This window comes from Nothobranchius furzeri, chromosome 9, assembly GCF_043380555.1.
Source record: "Nothobranchius furzeri strain GRZ-AD chromosome 9, NfurGRZ-RIMD1, whole genome shotgun sequence".
Classification (NCBI taxonomy): Eukaryota; Metazoa; Chordata; class Actinopteri; order Cyprinodontiformes; family Nothobranchiidae; genus Nothobranchius; species Nothobranchius furzeri.
The window spans coordinates 57,071,164-57,098,104 of NC_091749.1; the positions used below are offsets into that span (position 1 = coordinate 57,071,164).

Below are 26,941 nucleotides of genomic sequence, written 5' to 3' on the forward strand. Positions count from 1 at the left end.
AAATTTTTAATTGTGCTGTAGAATTTCATTTAATCAACCCTAAAAATCAATTAGGTGCTGTAAAATAAAGACTAGAGCAAACAAAAACATTCTTGTAGCTAATTATTGATCCTTATAATTGCTTCATTTTAAAGCTTGATTTCATTCTGAGAGGTACTGAAAGAAATATAACTAAGATACAAATTGGGGAAGAAGAGTAAAAAAAAAGAAATCTGATCACGTGACTTTTAAAAAAGTCTGCAGGTGATACACGAGGAGAGCATGCATCTGGTCAGATGGTGTGGATATGATCGCCCCTCTGCACGGTCACTTTTCTGAAGGACAGATCAACCGTGCGCTCATAATCATTTGGGCTAAATGATAAATGGGGGTGGCAGGGGGTGGGGGTTGCCTTTGGGGTGTCTAGCGGGTCCCATGGATCGGGGATGGATGGCGCTGTGTGTACAGTGGGAGCGAGTTTAGCAGCCAAAGTTCCTCAGCTCAAGCAGGAAAGTTCGCTGGATGTGGTGATCCCAGCTCCTCTTGTCATGGATGTCCTGCACCAGCACGCGGACACCGACGCGTGAAATAACGCGGACCTTGATGCAGCTGCGTGGATGTATTTGGGGAAAAAAGATCAAAGTTAACGTTCTGCTGGCTTCGCTGCACGCTGCTGCCCTTTCAATGGACTGTCGGCTGTCTTATCACGCTGTAAGTTGGACAAAAACTCATCGCATGTTTGGAGAGAAGTGTTTATCAGCAGAATGACCTGGCAGCTGACGTTATGCCGTGTGGTCCAGCCGTAGGTGTTATAAAACTATGAACTCTCCCCGTGAGCAGGAACTGGGAGCCTTATCTCGCAAACACCGACTCATGGCTGCAGCGGTGCCCGGTGAGGACAGCCCATTGCCCCGCAACGCGTCCAGAGCTGATCGGAATGGATTAGGGGGTTTTGTCCACTGTTTCATATGTGGAAGCGGAGTCACACCTGGGAAAGAATTACGGCTGCAAGTGACGTATAAGAAAGAGAGGTTTCCCTTTTTCCCATTCCTCCAAAACCAGGAGCCAGCCCCGGGCGCGTGCGAGCTGAGCCCGGATGGACACGCGCTGGTGTGCGCTGTGTGCCACTGCTTTCTGACGGAGCAGTGGAATTCCTTCGAGCGGAGCAGGACACCCATTGAGAAGCGCATGTACTGGTTGAAGCGACCCTACCAGTGCGACTCTCGGCGGGTCCCGCAGGAGTGGAACATCTCCTACGACTTGGAGAGGAGGGTCGATGTCGGCGGGGGCGCAGAGTCGGATTTCTCATCCTTTTCTGACAATGAAAACATCTCAGATCAGGAGATGGATCTAGTCGACAGAATCGTCCCAGGAAAGGAAAAGTATCTGAGAGCACCTGGAAAATCGCCAAGAGACAGTAGCAGGAAAAACAATGTCATCAGTATTAAAAACAGCCCGGATTCACAGCGGGCGACGCGCTGCGCGGTGGGTGTTTATGACGCGCAGGCATTGCCTAAAGCGGAGAGCGTTCAGCCGGCAAGGCGCGGTGCTAAAATTATGAATAATGTCCGTCAGTCATCAGGATCTCCGGTAAAGTCCCAGGAGAGACTCCCTCAGCGATGCTCTGACAATCCCCAGCCTGACACACCTGTGCAAGACAACGGGGTCATTATACGCAACAGGCGCTGGCTGCAGGAGGAGAATGTCAGACATGTGGAGCCGCGTCAGATCCAGCGTGTTGCCGACAGCAGCTGTGCTCCATCCAGACACCCATCGCTGCTGCACCGAGGGAGAGCCCTGGATAACTCCCTGTCTTCTGTTGGCACGGCTGCTGTCATCTCTAAATGTAACGTGGCTGTTCCCAGGGAGAATAACTCTGACAGCTCAGATGAAGATGAGATTAACATCACAAGTGATGATGACAGGGACATGTATGGCCGCAAAGCAGGCTCAATAACTCAGCTCAGACCTGTCACAGACCTCTCAGCCAGAAGGAGTGTCCCTTCACCTCACACTGCAAACTCCAGTGCAGAGGAGTGTGTGTGCTACATCTGTGGCACCGGGCTCAGACAAGATGGTTGTTTCGAAATCAGCGTACAGAAACAGGAGCGGGCCCAGGGGGAGCCCTTCTTTCCCTTCCTGTGGCTTCACTCAGCTCCCAGAGGTGCAGTGCCCATCAGTCCATCAGGCACGACCATTGTCTGTGGAAGCTGCCACACCTCTCTCATACAGCAGTGGCAGAGCTTCCAGCTGGCTGATGTGCCTGTCCTCCAGCGCCTGTATGTAGTCCCTATAAATCAGGACACCAGTGCCCTCCATCCCTCCCAGCACACTCTGCGTGACGAAAAGACTCCTGTTTCAACAGAGCATTTACCTGAACCTAAAACGTTCCATGAAGCCTGTTTCCTTTGTGGCAAAGAGTGCAGAGGAGATATCAGAGTGGTATATGCACAAGCTGGTGTTGGAAAATCCCGCACTGTGATGTACTTCCCTTTCATCAACATGCTGCCTTGTCCACCCAATGCTCAGAGAGTGAGGAATGGCCGTGTGCACTGTTGCTCACAGTGCCATTCTCTTCTGGAGGACATCTGGGGGGAATATCGGCTCAGCCTCAGTGAAGACCTTATCACATCTGTTAGCTCTTTCCTCATTAGGTACCACACATCCATGTCCATTGAGGGGTCAGGTCCATCACACACGCATTTAGGACTGACTTCACACGCCAGTGGCTCCGTGTCCGTGTGTTACCTGTGTGGAGCGGAGCTGACTGCAGGAGGAGAGTACCAGCTGCATGTCAACCCACCGGGTCGTTGTGGGGAGAGGGAGCCTTTTTTTCCTTTTCTCACAGTTCACCCTCCTGCACCCCGAGCCAAGCCAGTTGATGCCACAGGTCTGGTGTCAGCCTGTAAGCTTTGCTACCACGACCTGCAGGCTCAGTGGGCCCAACATGAAAACAGGGGTCTGGATCCTTCCACTTCTAGCTCATCAAAAGCTACCTCCCAGCCACCAAGCTCCCCCTGGGCTCGCCAATACAGCTGTGAGGCGTTTGTGTGTTTCTTCTGCAGGCAGGAGCAACGCAGGCAAGGAAGGCTATGCACCATCACTGTGGCCCGGCTGCCTGTGTTTCTGTATGCTCCGCGGAACCCTCATACTCTTCTCGTGGATGATGGTAGCCGGCTGGTGATTGGCTCGTGTGTGGATTGCAAAGCGGTGGTGCAGGTGGGACAGAGCATGCAGCAGGATGGGGGAATCCTGGAACATAAAGCCTCGATCGGAGAAAAGAAAGATCCAGAATCAGAGCTGGCGCAATCAAGACATAAGGTAAAAACAATGGCATCATCTGTTAAACATCACATCAGTCCACAGGACGCTGCAGATTTTGTTTTCCTTGAGCTATCCCTAAGATTCATGCTGATCTTTGTTATCGAATTCAATCTGAACTCCAATAAGCGCAACGTTTGATTGTGCTTCAGGCAGAAGAATAATTAGTTTTTTTTTGGTAGACTTGAAAAGACTATGCAGACTGGTAGGTTTTCATCAGAACTCACTTCTGTAAACAAAAGAGGAAAACGATGGGGATGCAGAGGCCACGGCCAACCCAGTGTTAGCTGTGCTCATGTGTGAGTTTATTTGAACAAGCATGACTGAGTAGGAGTCACCTGGTGCTGAATGGTTTGTTTGGGTTGGGGGGGTGCTGAGCGGGCTAGTGTTTTTCAGAAATTTGGTTCACCCTAACCCAACAATGACAAAAGTAACCTGGCGTTTAGGTCAGTGATAGTAAAATCACTTTTCCATTAATCCTGCACTCAAATTGCTTAACTTGTCAGGTGTTGTTTCATCACATCAATGCGCCGTTTGTCTTGTTGTTGTTCTGATTTGTGTTTATTTCGTGACAATTTAAAGTAAATTTGGTGGTTTTGAAACCATTCTTGTGTAAATGGCCCAGATGGTTTGGCTCAGTAAACAGTACATCCACTTCCTCCAAGGAGAAATCATTCTGTCATTTTTCTCTTTGTTCATTTTTTTGTTTGGTTTTGAAAGTTATTTCAATGACGCATCTCTCAAAAAGACAGTCCTGCTTTCCAGAGGATTGGTGTTGATTAGTTGTTGGGGCTCAAACAGAAGAACGGTTCTGGGTAATTGAGGTTAGCTGACATATATACGAAGGGCTGAGGAGTTTTTGGACAGCCAGCTGGCTTTCTGAACAGATCATGCAAACAAATACAGACTGTCCGGCCACGCAGCGGACATGTGAAGAACATCTGTGGATGCCATTCACACTCAGCAGCCTCAGTGCTTCACACACCCGAACCATCTGTCTGGAGCTGTCCACCTACTTCTCTCTGTTCTTTAAAGGAGTGTACTCTGCTGCTTTTGTAATCCTTTCTTGTTACTCTATATCATTAATTCCACCATTCAAATTAGCCTATTAAAGAGACATTTAATTTTGGAAGTGACTTTCTTCTTACTGAGGTTAAAGGGAGTTTGAGGTGATCACTGTGGACTTTTGGCACTGTCAGTTTTGGCTCAAGTGAGCCAGTGACCTCATAGCTGTGAGAGAGCCAGGGGTGTTGGGAAGGGGTGCTGCAAAATAGCTGCAGAGAAACAGGTGCTTCGTCCTTTAGTGCCATGCTCAGAGCTCGAGAGAGTCTGTCATCGCTGAGGTTTGAGCTGTCAGGAGGGAGTTCCCATCTGGTTCCCTTTAGTCTTCTGTGCACTCACCAACCTGAGATCCGTTCATTCACTCAAGTCTTTCAAGCTGGCAGGCACTTTTGTATTGAAATAGATTTCTTAGAATTAATTTTTAGCTGAACATGCATGACTATGATAGCAACAAAAAGGAATCACTGATTAGCTTATCAGTTACTGATGTATTTTTTCATGAAGCATTTAATATCAGGTGTTGCACACTGAACTCTTACAAAGCTCTGAAAAGTAACATAGCACTATGAATGAGGCCAGTTTTGATGTTTTGTATTCTGGCTTTGTGCACTGGAAAGATTCAACAAGTATTGACTGGTTGATTAGAAGCCAGAACTGAATATTTTACATATTAGTGTAAATAATAACATTTAAGTTGACCATAAAAAGTTGAAAGTTTAACAAATTTTGATGAATGAGTATTAATTAATGATCACAAATTCTAAAAGATTAATTTTAATTCAAAATAGTTTTATAAAGTCTAGGTATGAAGGAGCCACCAATTAAGCGATTGTCTTCTTTACTCTTTTACAGTCACACCAAAGTGAGAACCAGTTGATTGATTGATATTTTATTCCGAACTAACATAAAAAAAATGTATACAACACAACTCAACACAAAAGCAATCAACTAATGAAGTTCAAAAAGGAGTAGCTAGAAGTAAAACTTGTACATTCCTACCCCCTTCTCACTTGTTCTTATCAACTTATCTCAAAAACAGTACAAAAAAAAAATATATATATAAACATATCTACATGAAAATATAAAGTGAGCGTTTAAAAAACTAATAATAATAATACAGATTTATTTGTTTGCAGTTTTCAAGTCGTGCCACTAGATGCCACCACAGGGGCAGCAGTAGCTCAACAGGTTGAGTGGGTTGTCCAGTAATCGGAAGGTTGCAGGTTCGATCCCGGCTCCGGACAGAGAATTCTGCTGTTGTGTCCTTGGGCAAGACACTTATCCCACCTTGCCTGCTGGTGGTGGTCGGAGGTACTGGTGGCGCCTGTGCTCGGCAGCCTCGCCTCCATCAGCGCACCCCAGGGCAGCTGTGGCTACATCGTAGCTCATCCCCACCAGTGTGTGAATCTGTGTGTGAATGGATGAATGACCACTTATTTTTGCCCTCATTGGTCAGTCAATTCATTATATCATTAAATTATATTAAAATTACTTTTGTTGAGTGTAACTGACAAATAATATTGATTTTCAGACATTTACTTCCGGTCTGTTTTACTCTAGAACACGATTCTTATAAAGTTGCATTTGGGACCCCACTGTGGATCATAAAACACCAGTTGGGTTTTCTGACAATTAACAGAAATCAAAATGAACTATGTTTAAATATCTTTAACTTTTAAGAGCTCATTCGCTTAGAAAACATTTTTAATTATTATTTTTGAAAGTGACACATGCAGGATGAACGTAAAAATTGGGTCCTACACCTGTTTCCCTCAGTAGCTTCTGATAGAAAATAGACAGTGAAAAGCTAGGATTGGAAAAACCTGACAGATCTACGTCACACTGTCCAGGAAACAGCAGAAAACATCTCGAAGCTAACCGTTAGCATTAGCAACTCCACCACACAGCAGGACTCCTCCAGGCTTGCGTTATTTGTGGAGATAAAACATCAGCGTTGCAGAGCAAACAGAGTCAGTGGCAGAGTCGTATTGCTGTTGGCCAATCCAAGGCGAGATGTCCACATATCAGGAAATAGACTCTAAATCCTGTGGTCTGAAGCTACATTCTCCTCTGGCTGAATTCTCCATGCTGAAACAGGTGCGCTGGAGCTTTTTTCCCCCTCGGAGTAGCCATCCACTCCATTAGGAGCCAAGGAGCTTTTTAACTTTAGCTTTTTAGTGTAAAATTTGGGCTTCAAATCCCCTTTCATTTTTCTTTCAAACAACTAATCATTTTCACAAAAGGAGTGACTTTTTTTGTCTTTTCACATCTTTTCTAAAATAACTTTTTTTAACCTAAAGCACAATGAAAACACAGTTTGCTCAATTATTTTTACACAGTGTGAAATCTGGTCATTAGAATACTAGCACAGCATGAAGAGTTGTTGTTGGTCAGTTTTAGCCTTTATGGACTCCTTGACATATTCAGATGCATGTGAAAATCAAACATTTTGTATTTTTATCCACTGTGATCAAAAACGTGTCCATCCAGTGCATCTACAGCACTATTTATAATTGACCCCAAACACACTGCCACAACCATTAAAATGATTTTCAACCATAAATAAATCCATTTATAGATTATGTACTCTTAAGAGACCACACTCAGTTTTTTTATTTATGACATGTACACAAACGATTAGTGACAAAGTGGGGTAGAAATGTTGAGTCTTCTGTTTTCTTTCACCGTTTTACATAGAAAAGGCCTTTTTTAAACTTGTGGATATGTTTGCTTGTAAAGGATTGACTGTTTCCACTCTGCAGCACACATCCTTTAAAGGAGGTTTTAGTTGTCACAGGAATGAAATGTACTGGCATCCCGACAGTGTCGCCGATGAAGATTTATGGTCTAATGAAAGGAGAAGTGAAAGAAAAATTACACATCAAATTTAAACATTATGTTGGAAATGGAGAGGGAGAAACTACCCAGGAGGAATTCTTGGAAGGAGAAAAGGAAAATGGGGAGAGGGTTAAGGGGTTAATGGGATTTAAATTATAGCCAGAAGACAAATAAAGAGGATTCCCTTATCATTTAATCATGCCAGTTGAGTGTGATACACCTGGAATGGATATTTTTTAGTTAAATAGTGTTTATTTATTTAAAACCCTTCTTATTGCATGTAAAGTTTCTACAGCTGTGCATCTCTCCGAGGAGCACTGCCTGACGGGCAGCTTGGTGCTTCAGAGGAGAGATCCTGGTATTTGAGGGGCTTAATATGAAAGCTGCTAGAGGTGGGTTTTGATTAGCTCTCAAAGCCTTAATCACTCTCTTCCCGTCAGTCTCACTCAGTGCTGCATTCTTGACCATATTCGAATGGAGAGATCAAATCATGCACGGAGCCAATGAGACTGCAATGTTCCAGCATTTCATTTCTTCCCGTTTATGTCTCAACCTTGCACAAATCAAATCTTCTATACAAGAACACCTGTGACAGAGCAGGATCTGACCTTTATGCCCTTTTGTGGTGTTTTAATCAATTTTTTGCTTTACTAGAAAACAGAACCCTTTGATTCTGTTAAACTCTGTTGAACAACTTTCATTGCTGTTATGCAATCTAATCTATAATCTGTAGTTACACCTGCAATACATGACCTCCATTAGCCTCAACTGTTGCATTTATTTATTTATTTAAAGTTAAGTTGCCTCCAAACGTTCTTTGCTGTGCTGTTTTCTGACAGTCAGATCCTGGTTCTGGTCTATAGGGCCTTACATGGACAAGCACCATCTTACATTGGTGATCTTCTTAGTCCCTACACCCCCAGCAGGTCCCTGAGGTCCAGTGATCAAAGCCTACTGGTTGTGCAGCACCAGGCTAAAGACCAAAGGTGACGGATCATTTGCTGCTGTGGCTCCCAGACTCTGGAACTCTCTCCCCCTGAGCCTGAGATCAGTGGACTCAGTGGTCTCCTTCAAATAGCAGCTGAAGACTCACTTGTTCAAGCTGGCTTTTGTATGACCTTCTTCAACACTCTATTCTGCTCTCCCCACCTATTCCACCTTCCTCAGGATCCACTGATTTCCCTCTTTCCTATTCACTCTCTCTTTCTTAAATTTTTTTAATCACAATTGTCTAGTTTTTGCTCATTTATAATATTTTTTTTACCATTTTCTAAATTCTTTTTTATATTTTTACAGTTTTTGTTATTGTGAAGTGCCTCGTGATTTTTATCTTGAGAGGCGCTATAGAAATGATATTTTCTTTCTTCTTCTTCTTCTTCAGGTTTTATTCTGTGGATGCTGCCAGTTTTCTATACTTTCACACATCTTAAAAAAGGAAAAAATAAAGCCAGAACATTGGAAAGATTGTCATTTATTTCTTTCTGAGAGCAAAATAACATTAAATAGATAATAAAAGGAGTTGTATTGAGTTTATTTGTCTGTTTTCAGATTTTTGATATAGCCCTAGCAAGTACGGCATAGTTACGCCTTTTATCAGTCACCTCTTTAGGACCAGGGTTGCCTACCCCTGCACTAGGGAATGCTGCTGTTGTGTCCTTGGGCAAGACACTTAATCCGCCATGCCTGCTGGTGGTGGTTGGAGGGACCAGAGTATGGCATACCTTGCTTCTGTCGGTGTGCCCCAGGGCAGCAGCGGCTATAATCGTAGCTCATCCCCACCAGTGTGCGAATGTGTGTGAATGACTGATTGAGTTGTGAAGCTCCTTGGTAGGTTGTACAACCAAAAGAAGGCGCTACACAAAAACAGGCCATTTCCCATTATTTCCTATGTTATTGACAATTGCCCATATTTGATTGATAGACACCTCCTGCTTTGCTCAGATTTGCTCTAATTTTTATGTAAAAGTTGTTTTTAAAGCTGATCCAACATTGTTGTGGACACACTGCTACATTTTTAGCTCTATGATGCAAGGGGGCTGGCTGCACAAACTGGCAAAGGTCTCTTGGGTGTAAACTTTAATTTTACTTTTTTAACCCTGTTCAAATGCATTTATTTTGATGCACATCTTTCATGTTTTACATTTGTGTTGCGTTAAAGCTACAAAGGAAAATTTGCAAAACAAACTAGCTTAAAAATGTCTCTTAACAACATTCTGCATATGTATTGTGGGGATAAAAAAATAAAATATAAAAAAATAATGAAGGGATTTTGTAGCAACCATCCATCCATCCATTTTCATCCGCTTATCCGGAGTCGGGTCGCGGGGGCAGTAGCCTAAGGCGAGAGGCCCAGACTTCCCTCTCCCCAGCCACTTGGGCCAGCTCCTCCAGGGGAATTACAAGGCGTTCCCTGACCAGGTGAGAGACATAGTTCCTCCACCGTGTCCTGGGTCTACCTTTAGGTCTCCTCTCAGTTAGACGTGCCCAGAAAACCTCACCAGGGAGGCATCCTGACCAGATGCCCGAGCCACCTCAACTGGCTCCTCTCGATGTGGAGGAGCAGCATGTCTACTCCGAGCCCCTCCCGAATGACCGAACTTCTCACCCTAGCTCAAAGGGAGAGCCCAGCCACTCTTCGGAGAAAACTCATTTCGGCCGCTTGTATCCGCGATCTCGTTCTTTCGGTCACTACCCAAAGCTCATGACCATAGGTGAGGGTAGGAATGTAGATCGACCGGTAAATCGAGAGCTTCGCCTTCTGACTCAGCTCTCTCTTCCCCAAGACAGACCGGTACAACGCCCGCATTACTGCAGATGCAGCACCAATCCGCCTATCAATCTCATGCTTCAGTTTTCCCTCACTCGTGAACAAGACCAAGGGTATAGAGCTGGTCCAGAGTTCCACGGCCAGGACGAAAACCACATTGCTCCTCCTGAATCTGAGGTTCTACAATCCGATGGACCCTCCTCTCCAGAACCCCTGAATAGACCTTACCAGGAAGGCTCAGGAGTGTGATCCCCCTGTAGTTGGAACACACCCTGCGGTCCCCCTTTTTAAATAAGGGGTCCACCACCCCGGTCTGCCAGTCCAGTGGGACTGTCCCTGATGTCCACGTGATATTGCAGAGCCACGTCAGCCAACACAGCCCCCAACATCCAGAGCCTTAAGGAACTCCGGCAGGATCTCATCCACCCCTGGAGCCTTGCCACAGAGGAGCTTTTTAACCACCTCAGTGACCTCAGCACCAGAGATTTGAGAGGCCAACCCAAAGTCCCCAGACTCTGCTTCCTCACTGGAAAACGTGTCGGTGGGATTGAGGAGGTCTTCGAAGGATCCTGCCCACGGATCCACAACGTCCTGTGTAGAGGTCAGCAGCACACCGTCCCCACTATAGGGGCAGCAGTAGCTCAACAGGTTGAGCGGGTTGTCCAGTAATCGGAAGGTTGCAGGTTCGATCCCAGCTCCGGACAGTGAATTCTGCTGTTGTGTCCTTGGGCAAGACACTTAACCCACCTTGCCTGCTGGTGGTGGTCGGAGGGTCCGGTGGCGCCTGTGCTCGGCAGCCTCGCCTCTCATCCCCACCAGTGTATGAATGTGTGTGTGAATGGATGAATGATACACTGTAGTGTAAAGCGCTTTGGAGTCCTTACTCTAAGAGGCGCTATACAAGTGCGGGTCATTTATCATTTATCATTTATATAGATAGTGTTGGTAGCGCACTGGTTTCCCCTGCTGAGATGCCAGATGGTGGACCAGAATCTCCTCGATGCCGTACGGAAGTCTTGCTCCATGGTCTCCCCAAACTCCTCCCATGCCCGAGTTTTTGACTTGGCGACCACCCAAGCCGCATTCCACTTGGACTGCTGGTACCCGGCAGTTGCCTCTGGAGTCCCACAGGCCAGAAAGATCTTCAGCTTGACAGCATCCCTAACCGCCGGTGTCTACCAGCGGGTTCGCGGGTTGCCGCCACAACAGGCACAGATGATCCTGCGACCACAGCTCCAGTCGGTCGCCTCAACAATGGAGGTACGGAACAGGGTCCATTCAGACTCAATGTTCCTCGCCTCCCCGAAACATTTTGGAAGTTCTGTTGGAGGTGGGAATTGAAGCTCCTTCTGACAGGAGACTCTGCCAGATGTTCCCAGCAGACCCTCGCTATACATTTGGGCCTGCCTGGTCTGACCGGCATCCTCCCCCACCATCTGAGCTAACTCACCACCAGGTAGTGGTCATTTGACAGCGCCACCCCTCTCTTCACCCGAGTGTCCAAGACATGCGGCCACAGGTCAGACGAAACAACAACAAAGTCGATCATCGAGCTGCGGCCTAAGGTATCCTGGTGCCAAGAGCACACATGGACACCTTTTTGTCTGAACATGGTGTTCATTATGGACAATCCATGACTGGCACAGAAGTCCAATAACAAAACACCACTCGAATTCAGATCAGGGGGGCCGTTCCTCCCAACCACACCTCTTCAGGTCTCACTGTCGTTGCCCACGTGAGCGTTAAAATCCCCCAGCTGAACGAGGGAGTCACCGGAAGGAGCGCTTTCCAGCACCCCCTCCAAGGTCTCCAAAAAGGGGTGGGTAGTCTGAACTGTAGTTTGGTGCATAAGCACAGACCACAGTCAGAACCCGTCCCCCCACACATAGGCAGAGGGAGGGTACCCTCTCATTCACTGGGGTAAACCCCAACGTACAGGCACCAAGATGGGGTGGGTGGGGGGGTGGGGGTGGGGGCGGCAACTAGTATACCCACCCCTGCTCGGCACCTCTCAGTGGGAGCAACTCCAGAGTGGTAGAAAGTCCAACCCCTCCCAAGGAAACTGGTTCCAGAGCCAGAGCCATGCGTTGAGGTGAGTCCGACTATATCTAGTCAGAACCTCTCAACCTCACACACCAACTCGGGGTCCTTCCCCACCAGAGAGGTGACATTCTATGTGCCAAGAGCCAGGTTCTGTAGCCGAGGATCAAACCGCCAAGGTCCCCGCCCTCGATTACCACCCGTCACACACTGCACCCGACCCCTTTGGCCCCTCCCACGAGTGGTGAGCCCATGGGAAAGGGGACCCACGTTTCCTCTTCAGGCTGTGCCCAGCCGGGCTCCATGGGTGAAAGCCCAGCCACCAGGTGCTCGCCAACGTGCCCCACCTCCAGGCCTGGCTCCAGAGACGGGCCCCGGTGACCCACGTCTGGACGAGGGAACACGGTTTCCATTTATATAATTCATCATAAGAGGTCTTTGGTTCGATTTTGTAGCATATGTCTAAAAATTTCAGCCAATAACCCGTCTCGGTCCAAAACCAGTGATTGGTCATGCAGTTGTCTGTCTCACCGGACTACCATACTTCTGGATTTACATGGGTCCTCCACTCATTACGCTCTCACACATTTTGCAACAGAACACCACTGGTGTGAGAGGTTCTCTACTCAATAATATCAGAGCAGGAGAAACAGCCGGCTGCTACCACTTCAACTTTAGGACAAACTACCAGAGACCCCAAAAGAAAAACTCCATTTGAAGTTGCAAGAGCAAAAGTTGTTTGGACTGGTGTTTAGTACTTACTGATTTTACTCAGGCAATGTGCGTTCCCATATCAGCGGGTAGCGATGACAGCTGATGGGAGGGGTAAGAGTTCTATGTTTGCATTTATAAGCTAGTTTCTTTTGCAGATTTGCCACTGTAGCTTTAAATTCATTTGTATTGCCAAGTTAAATGTTGTAATGGAGTGACAATAGGATGAAATGTTAGTGTGGCATTGTTGTAAAGGCTGCTGTTCTGGACTTTGGGCTTTACAGTAGTAAACCTGGGTTTACTGTGGTAATTATAGAGGACAGAGGGCAATGCAGCAGCAGCACAGCCTTGTCCCTGCCAGCTGCCCTTTGGCTGTAACATGCACATTCACACTCTGTCACATAAATGCGTCCAATCATAGACTGCACTTAAATAACACACACACACACACACACACACACACACACACACACACACACACACACACACACACACACACACACACACACACACACACACGTGCGCACATGTTTGTGTACATAAATGGTAGTCTGTGTCCTCATTTATATAAGAGCAGGTGTGTGTGTGTGTGTGTGTGTGTGTGTGTGTGTGTGTGTGTGTGTGTTGTGTGTGTGTGCGTGCGTGCGTGCGTGCGTGCGCGCGTGTGCCAGGTGGTTCAGAGCACTGGCAGGTGTTTGCTCTTGTGCTGGCTAATGCAGCTGCATTGTGCCACAGCTGCATGTGTGTGTGCACACTGCAAGTATGTGTGGCTCCAGCACCTGGACACAACTGGAGAGTGTAGCAGCTCGGTAGCTAATTGCAGCCCCATTTCCTTACCAGACATTTAACATGTAACTTATACACATGGCTTAATTTCCTTATTAGGGCTTCTCATTAGTCATGCTCATTTAGACCCTCCGAGTGTTGCTCAGGGTCTGTGTGAATGTATCTTTTACTTCTTAATTTTCTCTTTGGGCTTGGATGTTCCTCTTGCCCACCTTCACCCTGCTGTTGCCAGCCTGAGGTTCATTAAACATCACATAATCACTGACCATTCTAACAGCTAGTGAAATGGCATCGATGGTTATCTTCAGCAAGCTTATTTTGGCTGAAGAAGACGTTCGCCTTCTTAGATTTCTCCCTCCTTGAGCAAGGATCCCCAAGTTTAGCCTCTTCACTCCCCCACCCCCACACAAACCATCCAGCCACCTGGTCTCTCACATACTCAGCTTGTTCTTCCAGCCCCAGGACAGCTGGGAAGACAGAGACAGAGAGGGGGTTTTGGACTTCGCCTCACATGACACCGGAGACTGTGATTCCTCTGGAAGAGCCTAGACTATACAGTTACTCTGACACGTTTAGAATCATCTGGCCATTTAAATGCGTTCTTCGACTCCCCAGGTTAAAACAGTTGTGGAGTGGTCAATGTCTGAAACTTTGATCGTGAATTGTGAGTTACCGGTTTAATGCATGCATAATGACTGACCTTTAGTAATAACTTTGATCCTGTTGCCAGAACATCAAGGAAAGATTGGTATTCCCAACGGTCAAATCATGAACACATGCTTGAACACAAGCAGGCAGAGTCATGAGTTAATGAGACTATGTGAATAGTTTCCAGTAGTACACAGACATGACCACAATAGGAGTCAGAAATAAACATAGATTTTCTGTGAAAAATAAATCCCACAGATTCTCCTGTTGTTATTTATCTGTGGGTTTTTGTCCTTATGCCTTTGAAGTATGCAATCTGTCATGGTGACATGCTATTAATATAGCTCTTATCCGGCTGTTTCACTGCTGGCCATGCTCGTGACTTATTAAAAGCATGTCTTACCCAATCCAAAGCTTAAGGCTAGCAGCACGCTAGCAGACAATTGCCAACTTGGTCAGCGGCCTTTCCAAGATGGTCTAGTGTTGTGTGTGATCTGGACCAATGTGCTAGTCATGGTCAGTGTGCAGAGGATATAGCCTCAAAGCTACAGAACATCACAACAGAGGGGAAAGAACATTGGAGTGGATCTGTCCAGATTAAGTCAGACTATTTGTCATCCATCCATCTATTTTCATCCGCTTATCCAGAGTCGGGTCACGGGGGCAGTGGCCTAAGGCAAGAGGCCCAGACTTCCCTCTCCCCAGCCACTTGGGCCAGCTCCTCCGAGGGAATCCCAAGGCATTCCCTGGCCAGGTGAGAGACAAAGTCCCTTCACAGTGTCCTGGGTCTACCTTTAGGTCTCCTCCCAGTTGGACGTGTCCGGTAAACCTCACCAGGGAGGCATCCAGGAGGCATCCTGACCAGTTGCCCGAGCCACCTCAACTGGATCCTCTCGATGTGGAGGAGCAGCGGGTCTACTCCGAGCCCCTCCCAAGTGACCGAGCTTCTCACCCTATCTATAAGGGAGAGCCCTGCCACTCTTCGGAGAAAACTCATTTCGGCCGCTTGTATCTGCAATCTCGTTCTTTCGGTCACCACCCAAAGCTCATGACCATAGGTGAGGGTAGGAACGTAGATCAACCGATAAATCGAGAGCTTCACCTTCTGACTCAGCTCTCTTTTCACCACGACAGACCGGTACATTGCCTGCATCACTGCAGATGCAGCACCAATCCGCCTATCGATCTCACGCTCCCGTTTTCCCTCATTCGTGAACAAGACCCCGATACACTTAAACTCCTCCACTTGGGGCAGGACCTCATCCCTGATCCTGAGAAGGCATTCTACCCTTTTCCGAATCAAGACCATGGTCTCAGATTTAGAGGAGCTGATTCTCAACCCAGCGGCTTCACACTCGGCTGTGAACCGCTCCAGCGAAAGCTGAAGATCACGTTCTGATGAAGCCAACAGGACCACATCATCTGCAAAAAGCAGAGACCTGATCCTCAGGCCACCAAAACAGGATGCCCTCCACACCTTGGCTGTGCCTAGAAATCCTGTCCATAAAGGTTATGAACAGAATCGGTGACAAAGGGCAGCCTTGGCGGAGTCCAACTCTCACTGGGAATGAGTCCGACTTACTGCCGGCAATGCGGACCAAGCTCTGACACCGGTCATACAGGGACCTAACAGCCCGTATCAGAGGGCCTGGTACCCCATACTCCCCGACTACCCCCCACAGGGCCCCCCGAGGGACGCGGTCAAACGCCATCTCCAAATCCACAAAACACATGTAGACTGGTTGGGCAAATTCCCACGCACCCTCCAGGATCCCTCCAAGGGTATGTAGCTGGTCCAGTGTTCCACGGCCAGGACAATAACCACATTGCTTCTCTTGAATCTGAGGTTCAACGATCGGACGTACCCTCCTCTCCAGAACCCCTGAATAGACCTTACCAGGAAGGCTCAGGAGTGTGATCCCCCGTAGTTAGAACACACCCTGCGATCCCACTTTTTAAAAAAGGGGACCACCACCCCGGTCTGCCAGTCCAGTGGAACTGCCCCCGATGTCCACGCGATGTTGCAGAGCCGCGTCAGCCAACACAGCCCCACATATGCAGAGCCTTAAGGAACTCCAGGCGAATCTCATCACCCCCTGGAGCCTTGCCACAGAGGAGCTTTTTAACCACCTCAGTGACCTCAGCATCAGAGATTTGAGAGGCCAACCCAAAGTCCCCAGACACTGCTTCCTCACTGGAAATTGTGTCGGTGGAATTGAGGAGGTCTTTGAAGTATTCTGCCCACCGATCCACAACGACCTCTGTAGAGGTCAGCAGCACACTGTCCCCACTATAGATAGTGTTGGTAGTGCACTGCTTTTTTCCTCTGAGGTGCCGGATGGTGGACCAGAATTTCCTCTAAGCCATATGGAAGTCTTGCTCTATGGTCTCACCGAACTCCTCCCATGCCCGGGTTTTTGCCTTGGCGACCACCCGAGCCACGTTTCGCTTGGACTGCCAGTACCTGTCAGCTGCCTCTGAAGTCCCACAGGCCAGAAAGACCTGATAGGACTCTTTCTTCAGTTTGACAGCATCCCTAACCACAGCTGTCCACCAGCGGGTTCGGGGGTTGCCACCATGACAGGCACCGACGATCTTGCGACCACAGCTCCGGTCGACCGCCTCAACAATGGAGGCACGGAACAGGGTCCATTCAGACTCAATGTCCCCTGCCTCCCACGGAACATTTTGGAAGTTCTGTCAGAGGTGGGAATTCAAGCTCCTTCTGACAGGAGACTCTGCCAGATGTTCCCAACAGACCCTCGCGATACGTTTGGGCCTGCCTGGTCTGACTGGCATCCTCCCCCACCATCTGAGCCAACTCACCACCAGGTAGTGGTCAGTTGACAGCTCCGCCCCTCTCTTCACCCGAGTGTCCAAGACATGTGGCCGCAGGTCAGATGAAACAACAACAAAGTCGATCATCGAGCTGCGGCCTAAGGTATCCTGGTGCCAAGAGCACATTTGGACACCTCTATGTCTGAACATGGTGTTCATTATGGACAATCCATGACTGGCACAGAAGTCCAATAACAAAACACCACTCAAATTCAGATCGGGGGGGCCGTTCCTCCCAACCACACCTCTCCAGGTCTCACTGTCTTTGCCCACGTGAGTGTTAGAGTCCCCCAGCAGAACAAGGGAGTCACTGGAAGGAGCGCTTTCCAGCACCCCCTCCAAGGTCTCCAAAAAGGGGTGGGTAGTCTGAACTGTAGTTCGGTGCATAAGCACAGACAACAGTCAGAACCCGTCCCCCCACACATAGGCAGAGGGAGGGTACCCTCTCATTCACTGGGGTAAACCCCAATGTACAGGCACCAAGATTGGGGGGGGGGGGGGGGTGGGGGGTGGACTAGTATGCCCACCCCTGCTCTGCACCTCTCAGTGGGAGCAACTCCAGAGTGGTAGAAAGTCCAACCCCTCCCAAGGAAACTGGTTCCAGAGCCAGAGCCATGCGTTGAGGTGAGTCTGACAATATCTAGTCGGAACCTCACAAACCAACTCAGGCTTCTTCCCCACCAGAGAGGCGACATTCCATGTGCCAAGAGCCAGCTTCTGTAGCCGAGGATCAGACCGCCAAGGTCCCCGCCCTCGATTACCACCCGTCACACACTGCACCCGACCCCTTTGGCCCCTCCCACGAGTGGTGAGCCCATGGGAAAGGGGACCCACGTTTCCTCTTTGGGCTGTGCCCGGCCGGGCTCCAAGGGTTAAAGCCTGGCCACCAGGCACTCGCCACCTCCAGGCCTGGCTCCAGAGGGGGGTCCCGGTGACCCACGTTCGGGCGAGGGAACACGGTTTCCATTTATATAATTCATCATAAGAGGTCTTCGGTCTGCTCTTCGTCTGATCCCTCACCTAGGACCAGTTTGTCATGGGTGATCCTACCAGAGGCAGAAAGCCTCAGACAACTTAGCTCCTAGGATCATTGAGACACTCAAACCCCTCCACCACGGTAAAGTGGCAGCCCAGGGAGAGGCTGTATTTAAAACTATAGACCCAGACTATGTTTTAAATGAAGCTGCAGCCTAAGTAAAAAGAAGAGATGTTCAGAAGAATTTTTCTTCTCAGAAAGACAGAGCCTAAAATGCTTAGGTTTTTTAAGAGCCCACAGATGCAAAAGAGTTCTAGATGTTGTTATAGTCCGCTCTTCTTCGGGGGGCTGTAAAAATAGCACTTAGCTCAAGTTAGGTGTCAGAGGTCTTCTTTTTCCCTCTGCCTTTTTTCTTGTCTCTTTTTCCAGCTGTGTCATCTCCCTTCTAGTCTCCCCCGTCTCCCATCACCTCTGCATTCCCTGTTCTTTTCTCACTCTTAATTTTCTCATTCTGCCCCCCCCCCCCCCATGGCATGCTCTTTTCTTTCACCTCATCCTCATCTCCCCCGCTGTGGTATTACTGGGGCCACATGTTGCTGGCCTCTCCTGGTGGTGTGAGCCCCATGGCAGGCCCTGGCTCCAGGCTGACGCGTAGCTCAGTGTGTGTGTGTGCGCGTGCGTGCGTGCAGATGAGAGGGAGGACTGTAATGTGTTCCTGCATGCCTAACAGTGAGTGCATGTGTGTATGTTCGAGGCTGCTAACACAGTAACCTGATAGTGGTGCGGCTAAGCGGTACAGAGTGGAGCAGTGCTGTGATTTATCCCGCGGGCCCAGCAGATGGCTGCAACAGGAGTTTGTTTAAGTTTGCTTCAGAGCCGGGCAAGCGGCCAGGAGCATAGAGGAGGCTTGCCAGAAAAATGTTCACTGACTCTGGATGCCTAACCACATCATCCCCCCTCTTCCCTCCTCTCTGCCTCCCCCTAACCCTTCACAATCCCCTCAGTTCAGCACACACACAGACACACACATGCTATTGCAGACTTTCTGTCGCTACTCTCCTTTTACCCCTCTCTAATTTCTCTTTCCTTCCATCTGCTTCACACACCATATACATATGCACATTCACACACACATGCACACGCGCACACTCGCAGTAGTTTGTGCATGGTTCTTTAGGTTTTTGGCAGCATCCCTGGTGCAGACATGATCTCACACTTCTTGAGGGGGGCATTAAAGTTTGAGGAAGCATCTATTCTGGTCGGGGTTCTCTGAACACAACCATATGACCAGCATTTAGCGTCTCACACTAGAATAATAAAGATGAATCTCTTAAGTATGAGCTACAGAGTTGCACAGAGAAGAGTTCACCATGCACGAGCGCAGAAAATTATTTATAAAATAAGATTCAGCTGAATTCCCATATCCCTACAATGCCTTTTCTTCTCCAACTCTTAGTCAACCTTGGCCTATGTTGGCCAAAGTGATGACAGGTCCTGTCAAATCATTTCAGGTCACCCGAGTGATAGCTCCTGACCTCTTTCTCCACACATCAACTGCATTTTTTCTCACTCTTTATCTTCCTGTACTTGTCTTTTCCATTTCATGATGTACTCCCGTTTTAAACAATGTCAAGCAAGGAAAGAAAAAGGTTGCAGTAAATGTTATAAGGCATCAGACGTCGAGCAGATAAAGCTTTTTTTTAGAATTAGTTGGTGCTCAAACTTGGTAAAATGTCAGTTTATTTATTTATTTATTTGTAGTTGGGGTCAAAACCTGTCAAAACAACGATCACCGGCATTTTTACACTTTTTAAAAAATAATCCTGACTGGTGGTACCTTGTGACAGATCAGTTGTATTGTGGCTAAAGGATGAAACTGCTGCAGCAATACTAACAAGCTGTAACATACAGAAGAGGTGGGTCATTTTAAAATTAGATAAACAGTTCAGAGGAAATCATAGAGTGATAACAGTGATGCACTTTTTCAAAGCATTTTAACAAGATATACAGGAGAAAACTGCTTTTTAAAAAACAAAACCAAAATTTGCCAACAGATTGCGTGTCTTTTGCATGCACTGTATAGAGTTTATGGTCTGTCTAATTCACAAAGCCCTCACAAAGGGACATTTGTCCTAGTCTGTGCTGCCAGCCAAACAGTGCTGGTGCACTCACATATAAATGAGGCATTATGTAGTGTGCACTCAGCGGATTGAAATCAAAATCAACAATGTTTTTATTTCTTTTTAAATAAAAATGAGAAGGGGAAGTTGATACTTTCTAAGGAGGATGAAGAAGAGTAAGACGTCAGTGTCATATAATTAGTCCTTTTTTGCACATTAAAGCTGGAAATTGATCATAAAGCTCATATCCAACTTTATTAGTGACCTTGTTTTTTATCCTTTAAGACCTGCAGCTGACTCAGAGGAAAAACTTTTCTTCATCTTTGTCACTTCTCTCCCTGGACTTACTGATTCTGTTTGCTGTTGAGTATGATTAGTACAGTTTGCATTGTGAATTTGAAATTTGGTGTGAGAAGGTTCCACTTGTATTAAAGCTGCACAGCAATAATGGATTATTCTATCGGCTTCTAATTAGAGCACCTCACTTTATATACAATTTATTCAAGTGTTTATTATTTTTCTTCATCCCAATGCACAAACATCAGCTTAATATTACAGTTGTCAGCAAAACAAGATGTTAAATCACAAACTGTAACAATAAGTCTAATTTCATTCTGATGCATTAGTTATGCCTTTGGTCATCAGACTGTACAACAGATCTGGGGCAGCTCATATGTAACAGTTTATCTTTTCAATATATTCCTGAAAAATTACTGATTCAGTAAATTGTGTCTTTCACTTTTTAAAAATGATTGCTTTTGTGATAATTAAGGATGCTCGGCATCAGCTTTTTCTCTTTTTTTTTGTACCCAATGACTAATAATTTATAATACTAAATAGACTGACCCTCCTATACAAAACCATTAATATCACTCATTTCCTATACAATGCAAACTTATGCAAACTTAAAGTTTAAACAGCTTTGCAAAAATGACAGCTACATCAATTTAAAGAGACAATGTGTATTTTTACCATTAATGTCTGGAATGATCCATCAAAACTTTGATGAAAATGGACAAAATTATGTCCAGTTGTTGAAAAATATTAGTAGCTTTATAACATATAACCATAAAAATGGGGTCTGAAATACATAGGACAGGGGTCTAGTGTCTTTGGGGGATGCCATATTAGTTTCCTTTTGTGCAGCTCCTTGTGTCCTGCACCTGTCGATGACGTCACACTTGGCTGGATGTACAACTTTCAAAAGTTACGTTACCGTGTTCAAAAACGTTTAGGCAGTAAGAAAGACAAATTTAATAGCAAAACTGCTAAACTCCTTCGAAAACGTATGTGAACGAACAGAATCAAAAAAGAGAAGACAATGTATTTTGGCTGTGTGGTAGTGCTGTAGTATGATGATGTCATCAGCAGGCGCAGGACCCTGACCAGATCAGTGGGTGTTTCTCAAAGTCAAGGCGCCTGGCCTTGCGAGGCAAGGTCTTGTGAGGCCAGGTGCCTTGCTTACAAGGACACTGTCCTTCCTTGGTCAAAGAAAATGGTTAAATGGAACAGACTTGCATCACGTGACCACGGATTCCACGGTGGTCACGTAAGGTCACGTGGCACGGGAGAAAACGTTATATTTTATGTATTAGTTTCAATATAAATATATAACGAGCTTTTTACTTTTTAAATTTTGTTTATATTTTGAAAATTAAATATATAAGTGAGTTACTACCCGCTAGCCACCGAAGCTGCAACTGATAAGCAACTAACCAACCATAGCTAACTTCTTTGGATCTAAAAAAACATTGAAATTAGTTGACTTCCATGTAAACATGAAATGTGTCCCCGAAGTAGCTGCCAGCTTCTGATCCGCCATCCTTTTGAAAATACTAGGCAACCGGGTCGAGGCCAAGACATCAAGGCAAGGTTCCTTGGCATTGAGAAACACCTAATATCATCCGGCCAGTCGCTAAAAGGGGCGTTTTTGTTTGTGAACAGGAACGCCCAATCTAAAATGGGAACAACCCCCTTCTTCTTATTTGCTCCTGAAATGTTACTTCACCTCTGATATTTCAAAATAAGATATTTTCTCCGCTCATCTATCTGTTCTCCGTCTTTTTTAAAACAGTTATTGATCATCTGTGCTCACCCTGCCCTTTCATTTTGTGTTGCTGGTTTGATGTGAGCACGCTCCACGCTCTCTGAACCTGCATTTAAGTCCCACCTCCTGCTTTATTCACAGTTTGTACAGATATTAAACTCAAAACAGGAGACTGTCAATAAGGCGGGACACAAACTTTTCTCCTCTACTTCGGACTGTCTCTCATAAGAAGTGTACCCGAAGCACCGCAGCTAGACAGGAAGAAGCCGGTGGCTTTTAAAAATAAAGTAAAATTTGAACGTTTCATGATGTTTTAATTAATTTCAAACTACAATTATGGTTATTTTAAGTGCACAAATATAGGCTATATATTTTATGCTTTACGTTGTTTTACAATAGTGTAACGGTTTACAATTTGTTATGGTTTGACTTTATGTTGAAGGGGGTGCTCTTGGCCTATTGTGTGGAGAGTTCCGGTTCAGTTGTTGAGACAGAGAAAACGAGCTAGTTTAAGGCCCTGTCCACACGTAGCCGGGGATCTGCCAAAACGTAGATATTTTTCTACGTTTTGGCCTGTCATCCACATGAAAACAGAGTTTTTTCACACGAAAACGGATCTTTTTAAAAACTCCGGCCAAAGTGAAGATCTGCGTTTTCTCCGTTTTGGGTGTCTGCGTGTAGACAGACAAAACCAGAGTTTTAAGGTCCGCAACGTCACTTTCCGTGACAAAAAAATGCTGACATCACGTGTGCAACCTGTGTTTACACTAGCTGACAGCATGGGTGCCCTCAGAGCTGCGCTCGCTTTATCAATTGTCCAAGCGCTTTTTGCTTGTTTGTTTTTGCAAGTGGAATTACTGCTCCTTGCGGAAGACCACAGACGAAGGACGAGGTTAAGAAAGGGGGAAGTACTGCCGCCTACAGGTCTGGCATGTCCTTAACAACGTATTTATCTGGGTACGTGTGGACAGAGTTTTTTTTTTTTTTTTTTTAAACAAGGTGGTGTGGATGCAAGTTTTTGGAGGGGCGGATATTCGTATTTGAAAAAACCCGGCTATGTGTGGACTAGGCCTAAAACGGAGATCGTTAACTTTGTTTTTCCTGGAGCTAAGGCGGGGGTTGCAGCAAACAGTGACCTGGAATAAAGACACGAAACAGAAAGAACAAATTGGAGTCATTACAACATCTTTAAAAAATCAACAAAACTGAATTCTATAGGTGTGGCGGCTTTTATTTTGCCGTGGCGGTACAACATGATAAATTAGTGTAGACTTTTATTTTGACAAACTTAGCAGGAAAAATAACGCATTTTGATGCCCATGATTGGTTAGTGAAAAGCTACAGTAACCCCTAATTCCATGCTGTCGTTCTTTTTAAAACACAGAAACAGTTTCGTTACCTGTTTTGTCGCTACGTTTCGTCTGTGGCTGCAAACGCCCCGTAGCTGGCTGGACCCTGCTCGACTAGATCCAGAAACTACAGCACCAGAAAACTACAGTTGGCATTGAATTCTCTTGATGGAATTAACTGAAGGACCATCAAAGTCTGAGGAGTCATGCCGAGGCTGCATGCCATGCTCCACAGATAACATTTTGCATAATGTTTAATTAAGCTAGTGAAAGTCACGGTGATATGGTGTAAAACTACCCTGAAATGTATGTACTGTCCCCTAGCGGCAGGAAACTACACACTGCCACTTTAAGTTAGATCAGTTGTGCCAGACAAATAAAAATATCAAAAACTTCAGATCTGTTAAGTTTTGACATTTTTGTGAAGAATCTGAAGAGTTTAATGTACAATATCTGCGTGGTATGTAAATGATGTGTTAATAAGAGTGAAAAATGATTCCAATTCTTACTGATATTACATTTTAATGCCCATAATGGCTGATTGTTGTAATGCCAGCCAACAGGGGACATTTGGTTGGTTGGAGTGTAAAATGGTAGGCCACAGCGGGGCAGCAGTAGCTCAGCAGGTTGAGCGGGTTGTCCAGTAATTGGAAGGTTGCAGGTTCGATCCCGGCTCTGGACAGAGAATTCTGCTGTTGTGTCCTTGGGCAAGACACTTGACCTACCTTGCCTGCTGATGGTGGTCGGAGGGACCAGTGGCACCTGTGCTCGGCAGCCTCGCCTCCGTCAGTGTGCCCCAGGGCAGCTGTGGCTACATTGTAGCTCATCACCATCAGTGTGTGAATGGATGAATGATACACTTTAGTGTAAAGCACTTTGGAGTCCTTACTCTGAGGCACTATACAAGTGCGGGTCATTTATCATTTATCACTAATATCTCAAATGCGTGGTTCATGTCTAATAAGAGTTCTGTTGTGGTGGAGTAATTAACATCAGTTATTTCTGCCATTTAAAAATGTCCATGCTGCCACATGTGTTTGATTTTTTTTAACCACTTCAAACAACACTGGCAAAAAGAAACAGGCAGGTGAAGAGCATGAAATCATATCCGTCTGCAGCTCCACGATAGCCTCGGAAGAGAGGAAGTGAGTGGGTCACAGGTCAGGTAGCTTAGCTGTCTGCTAATGAATATTTATCTGTCAAGGTTACAGTTGGCTGACACAGATGTTCTTCTCCCAGACTCATTACTTTAAGGGTGCTTGTGTTCACTCATTTTCTTCATTTGTCTGAGCAGCAATACTCTGGTTTTGAGTGGATCCTTCACTGTAGTCTTGATGTCAGAAAAGTTTTTTAAAAAAAGAAAAAAGGTTTTCACAAACCTGTTTAAATTGTCCTAAAGTTGGTTTTAAACTTGTAAGAGAAGACTGTCAAGAAAGGAGCAAGAAGAAGAAAACAATTTTTTGACAACGTGAATAAGATATGTTTGTCTTGCCATTAGTCTTTAAAAAAATGTTTGCAATATGCCAAAAAAAGAAACTTGGCTCTGTCTTATAAAATCAGCTAATATTTTATCCTCTGTCCTCCCTGACCTGTCCATGACAACGCTCTTGCTTGATCCAGACCAGGTGCTCCAGATCCATTTGCTGTCCACCTGCTGGTTTGTTCGAAGGGAGCATCAACCATAACATTTTCTGCAGACCGGCGCCTCAGACAGACTGACGCTGGCTGAACAGCTATCAGATGCTGTTTGACTTCCACTCAATGTGTAACATGTGTCTGTGGGGTTGGACTGATTTCAGGCTTTGGATGAGCTCCCGCGCAGCTCGGTTCCACAGGTGCCAGAGTTGTTCAGAGCTGTATGCGAGCTCCTGCTTGTGTGACAGAAGCGGTATGAGCTTTCCGCACATGCTGGAGCATTTTGAGAACCTCTTGAGGAACTGTCAGCTTAGATCAAAGGCATATTTTTCTGTTGTTTTCCTGTTCGTGGCTGAGTCAGCTCACATGGAGTCTGAACTGCTTTTATGGAGTGTCGCTGAGCCGGTCAGCAGTCTGAGGCTGCTGTTGGATCTCTGCGATAGGTTGTTAAAAGCGACTGACAGCCCTCGCTTTACAAGCTGCTATGCATCAACCGGTAGACCTGCTGCAACCGTGGGAACGCTGCCACTTTCTTGTGTGTTTGTGTGTGCTGAGTGTGGAGCAGATAATGGGCCTGCTGCTGAATGATAAGACCTGCTGACCCTGTAACCTCAAGCCCAGTGTGACGAGGTCACCTCAGATTACACTCAACCAAATGTTTCCTGCTGGCTGGCAATACAGGAAGGTCTAACGCAGGGGTGGGGAACCCTGGTCCATCGAGGGCCACTATCCAGCATATTTTAGTTTTTGCCCTGCTTCAACACAGCTGATTTCAATCAGCAGGTGATTAACAGGCTTCTGCAGAGCCTGATGAGCTGCTGAACAGGTGAATGAGCCACTGAATCTGAAGTGTTGGAGCAAAGACATGCAGGATACCAGCCCTTGAGGACCAGGGTTCCCCATGCCTGGTCTAACGCCTGGAACAGAACCCTTTTTCATCGCTGTGATGGATGGAAATGTCACGACCAATCACAAGTCCACTGTACGCAGACACAAACGATCTATAAATATGAAATGATGCCGTCCCAACATGTCCAATTTGTATCATGTTTGCCAAATCAAAAATTTCATGAAAATGTTTTAGCATTTAGTTCATCAGGCATAAGAGTCGTTTCAGGGTAAGTGGATCAAAATAATTGGGAAAATGTCAAAACTAGATGAAGATAAAGCAATCTTTATCTATCTGGGGTGGAAGTCATAGTTCCGAGTGAGAGTTGTGCGTTGAGAGGAGCAGATTTCCTATGTGTGTGGTATTGCATAGCCCAGGCCTGAGGTAAATATTTGAGAACTGCAGGCTGCACAATCAGGAGAGGGTCTGTCTTTGATGGGATGATTCTGTGTGAGGCCACGGGTGACGCCCGCTTTACCTCAGTGGGTCACAGAAAGAAACAGTAATTACATTCAAAGAGTTGAAATGACTTTAAGTTGATTTTCATTACTATTCTTCTGTTTTCTTTTATTGGTGCAGTAAAACTACCAAACATTGTTCACACTCACTTTGACAATGATCACTATTTTCAATCAATCAAAGCGTTATTTATAAAGCGCCTTCCGTGACCCTGTCGGGAAGCCCAAGGTGCTGATCACGGTACATGAGAGAATCAGGTAAAAACATTAAAGTAGAAAACAAATGGATAAAAAAAGAGATAAAGAGACCGATGAAAGCAGGGAATTAAAATCAACATAAATGAAGGCCGAACTCAAACACAGTCAAGGAATGCCAAGCGGAGGAGGTGCATTTTTAGGCGACTCTTAAAGGCTAGCAGAGATGGGGATAGCCTGACTGAGGGTGGCAACTGGTTCCAGAGTGACAGGGCTACGACT

The 26,941-nt window shown here is 46.1% G+C and overlaps 1 protein-coding gene across 1 annotated transcript in view; it reads left to right on the forward strand.

Annotated features, from left to right (window-relative positions):
- The first annotated feature begins 578 nt into the window (after window positions 1-578).
- Window positions 579-26,941, forward strand: part of gse1b (Gse1 coiled-coil protein b) — a 193,534-nt gene continuing 167,171 nt past the window's right edge. The window contains exon 1 of the mRNA XM_015952909.3: window positions 579-3,300. Coding sequence (XP_015808395.3) covers window positions 799-3,300 — 2,502 coding nt within the window. The 5' untranslated portion in view covers window positions 579-798. The remainder of the gene's footprint in view (window positions 3,301-26,941) is intronic.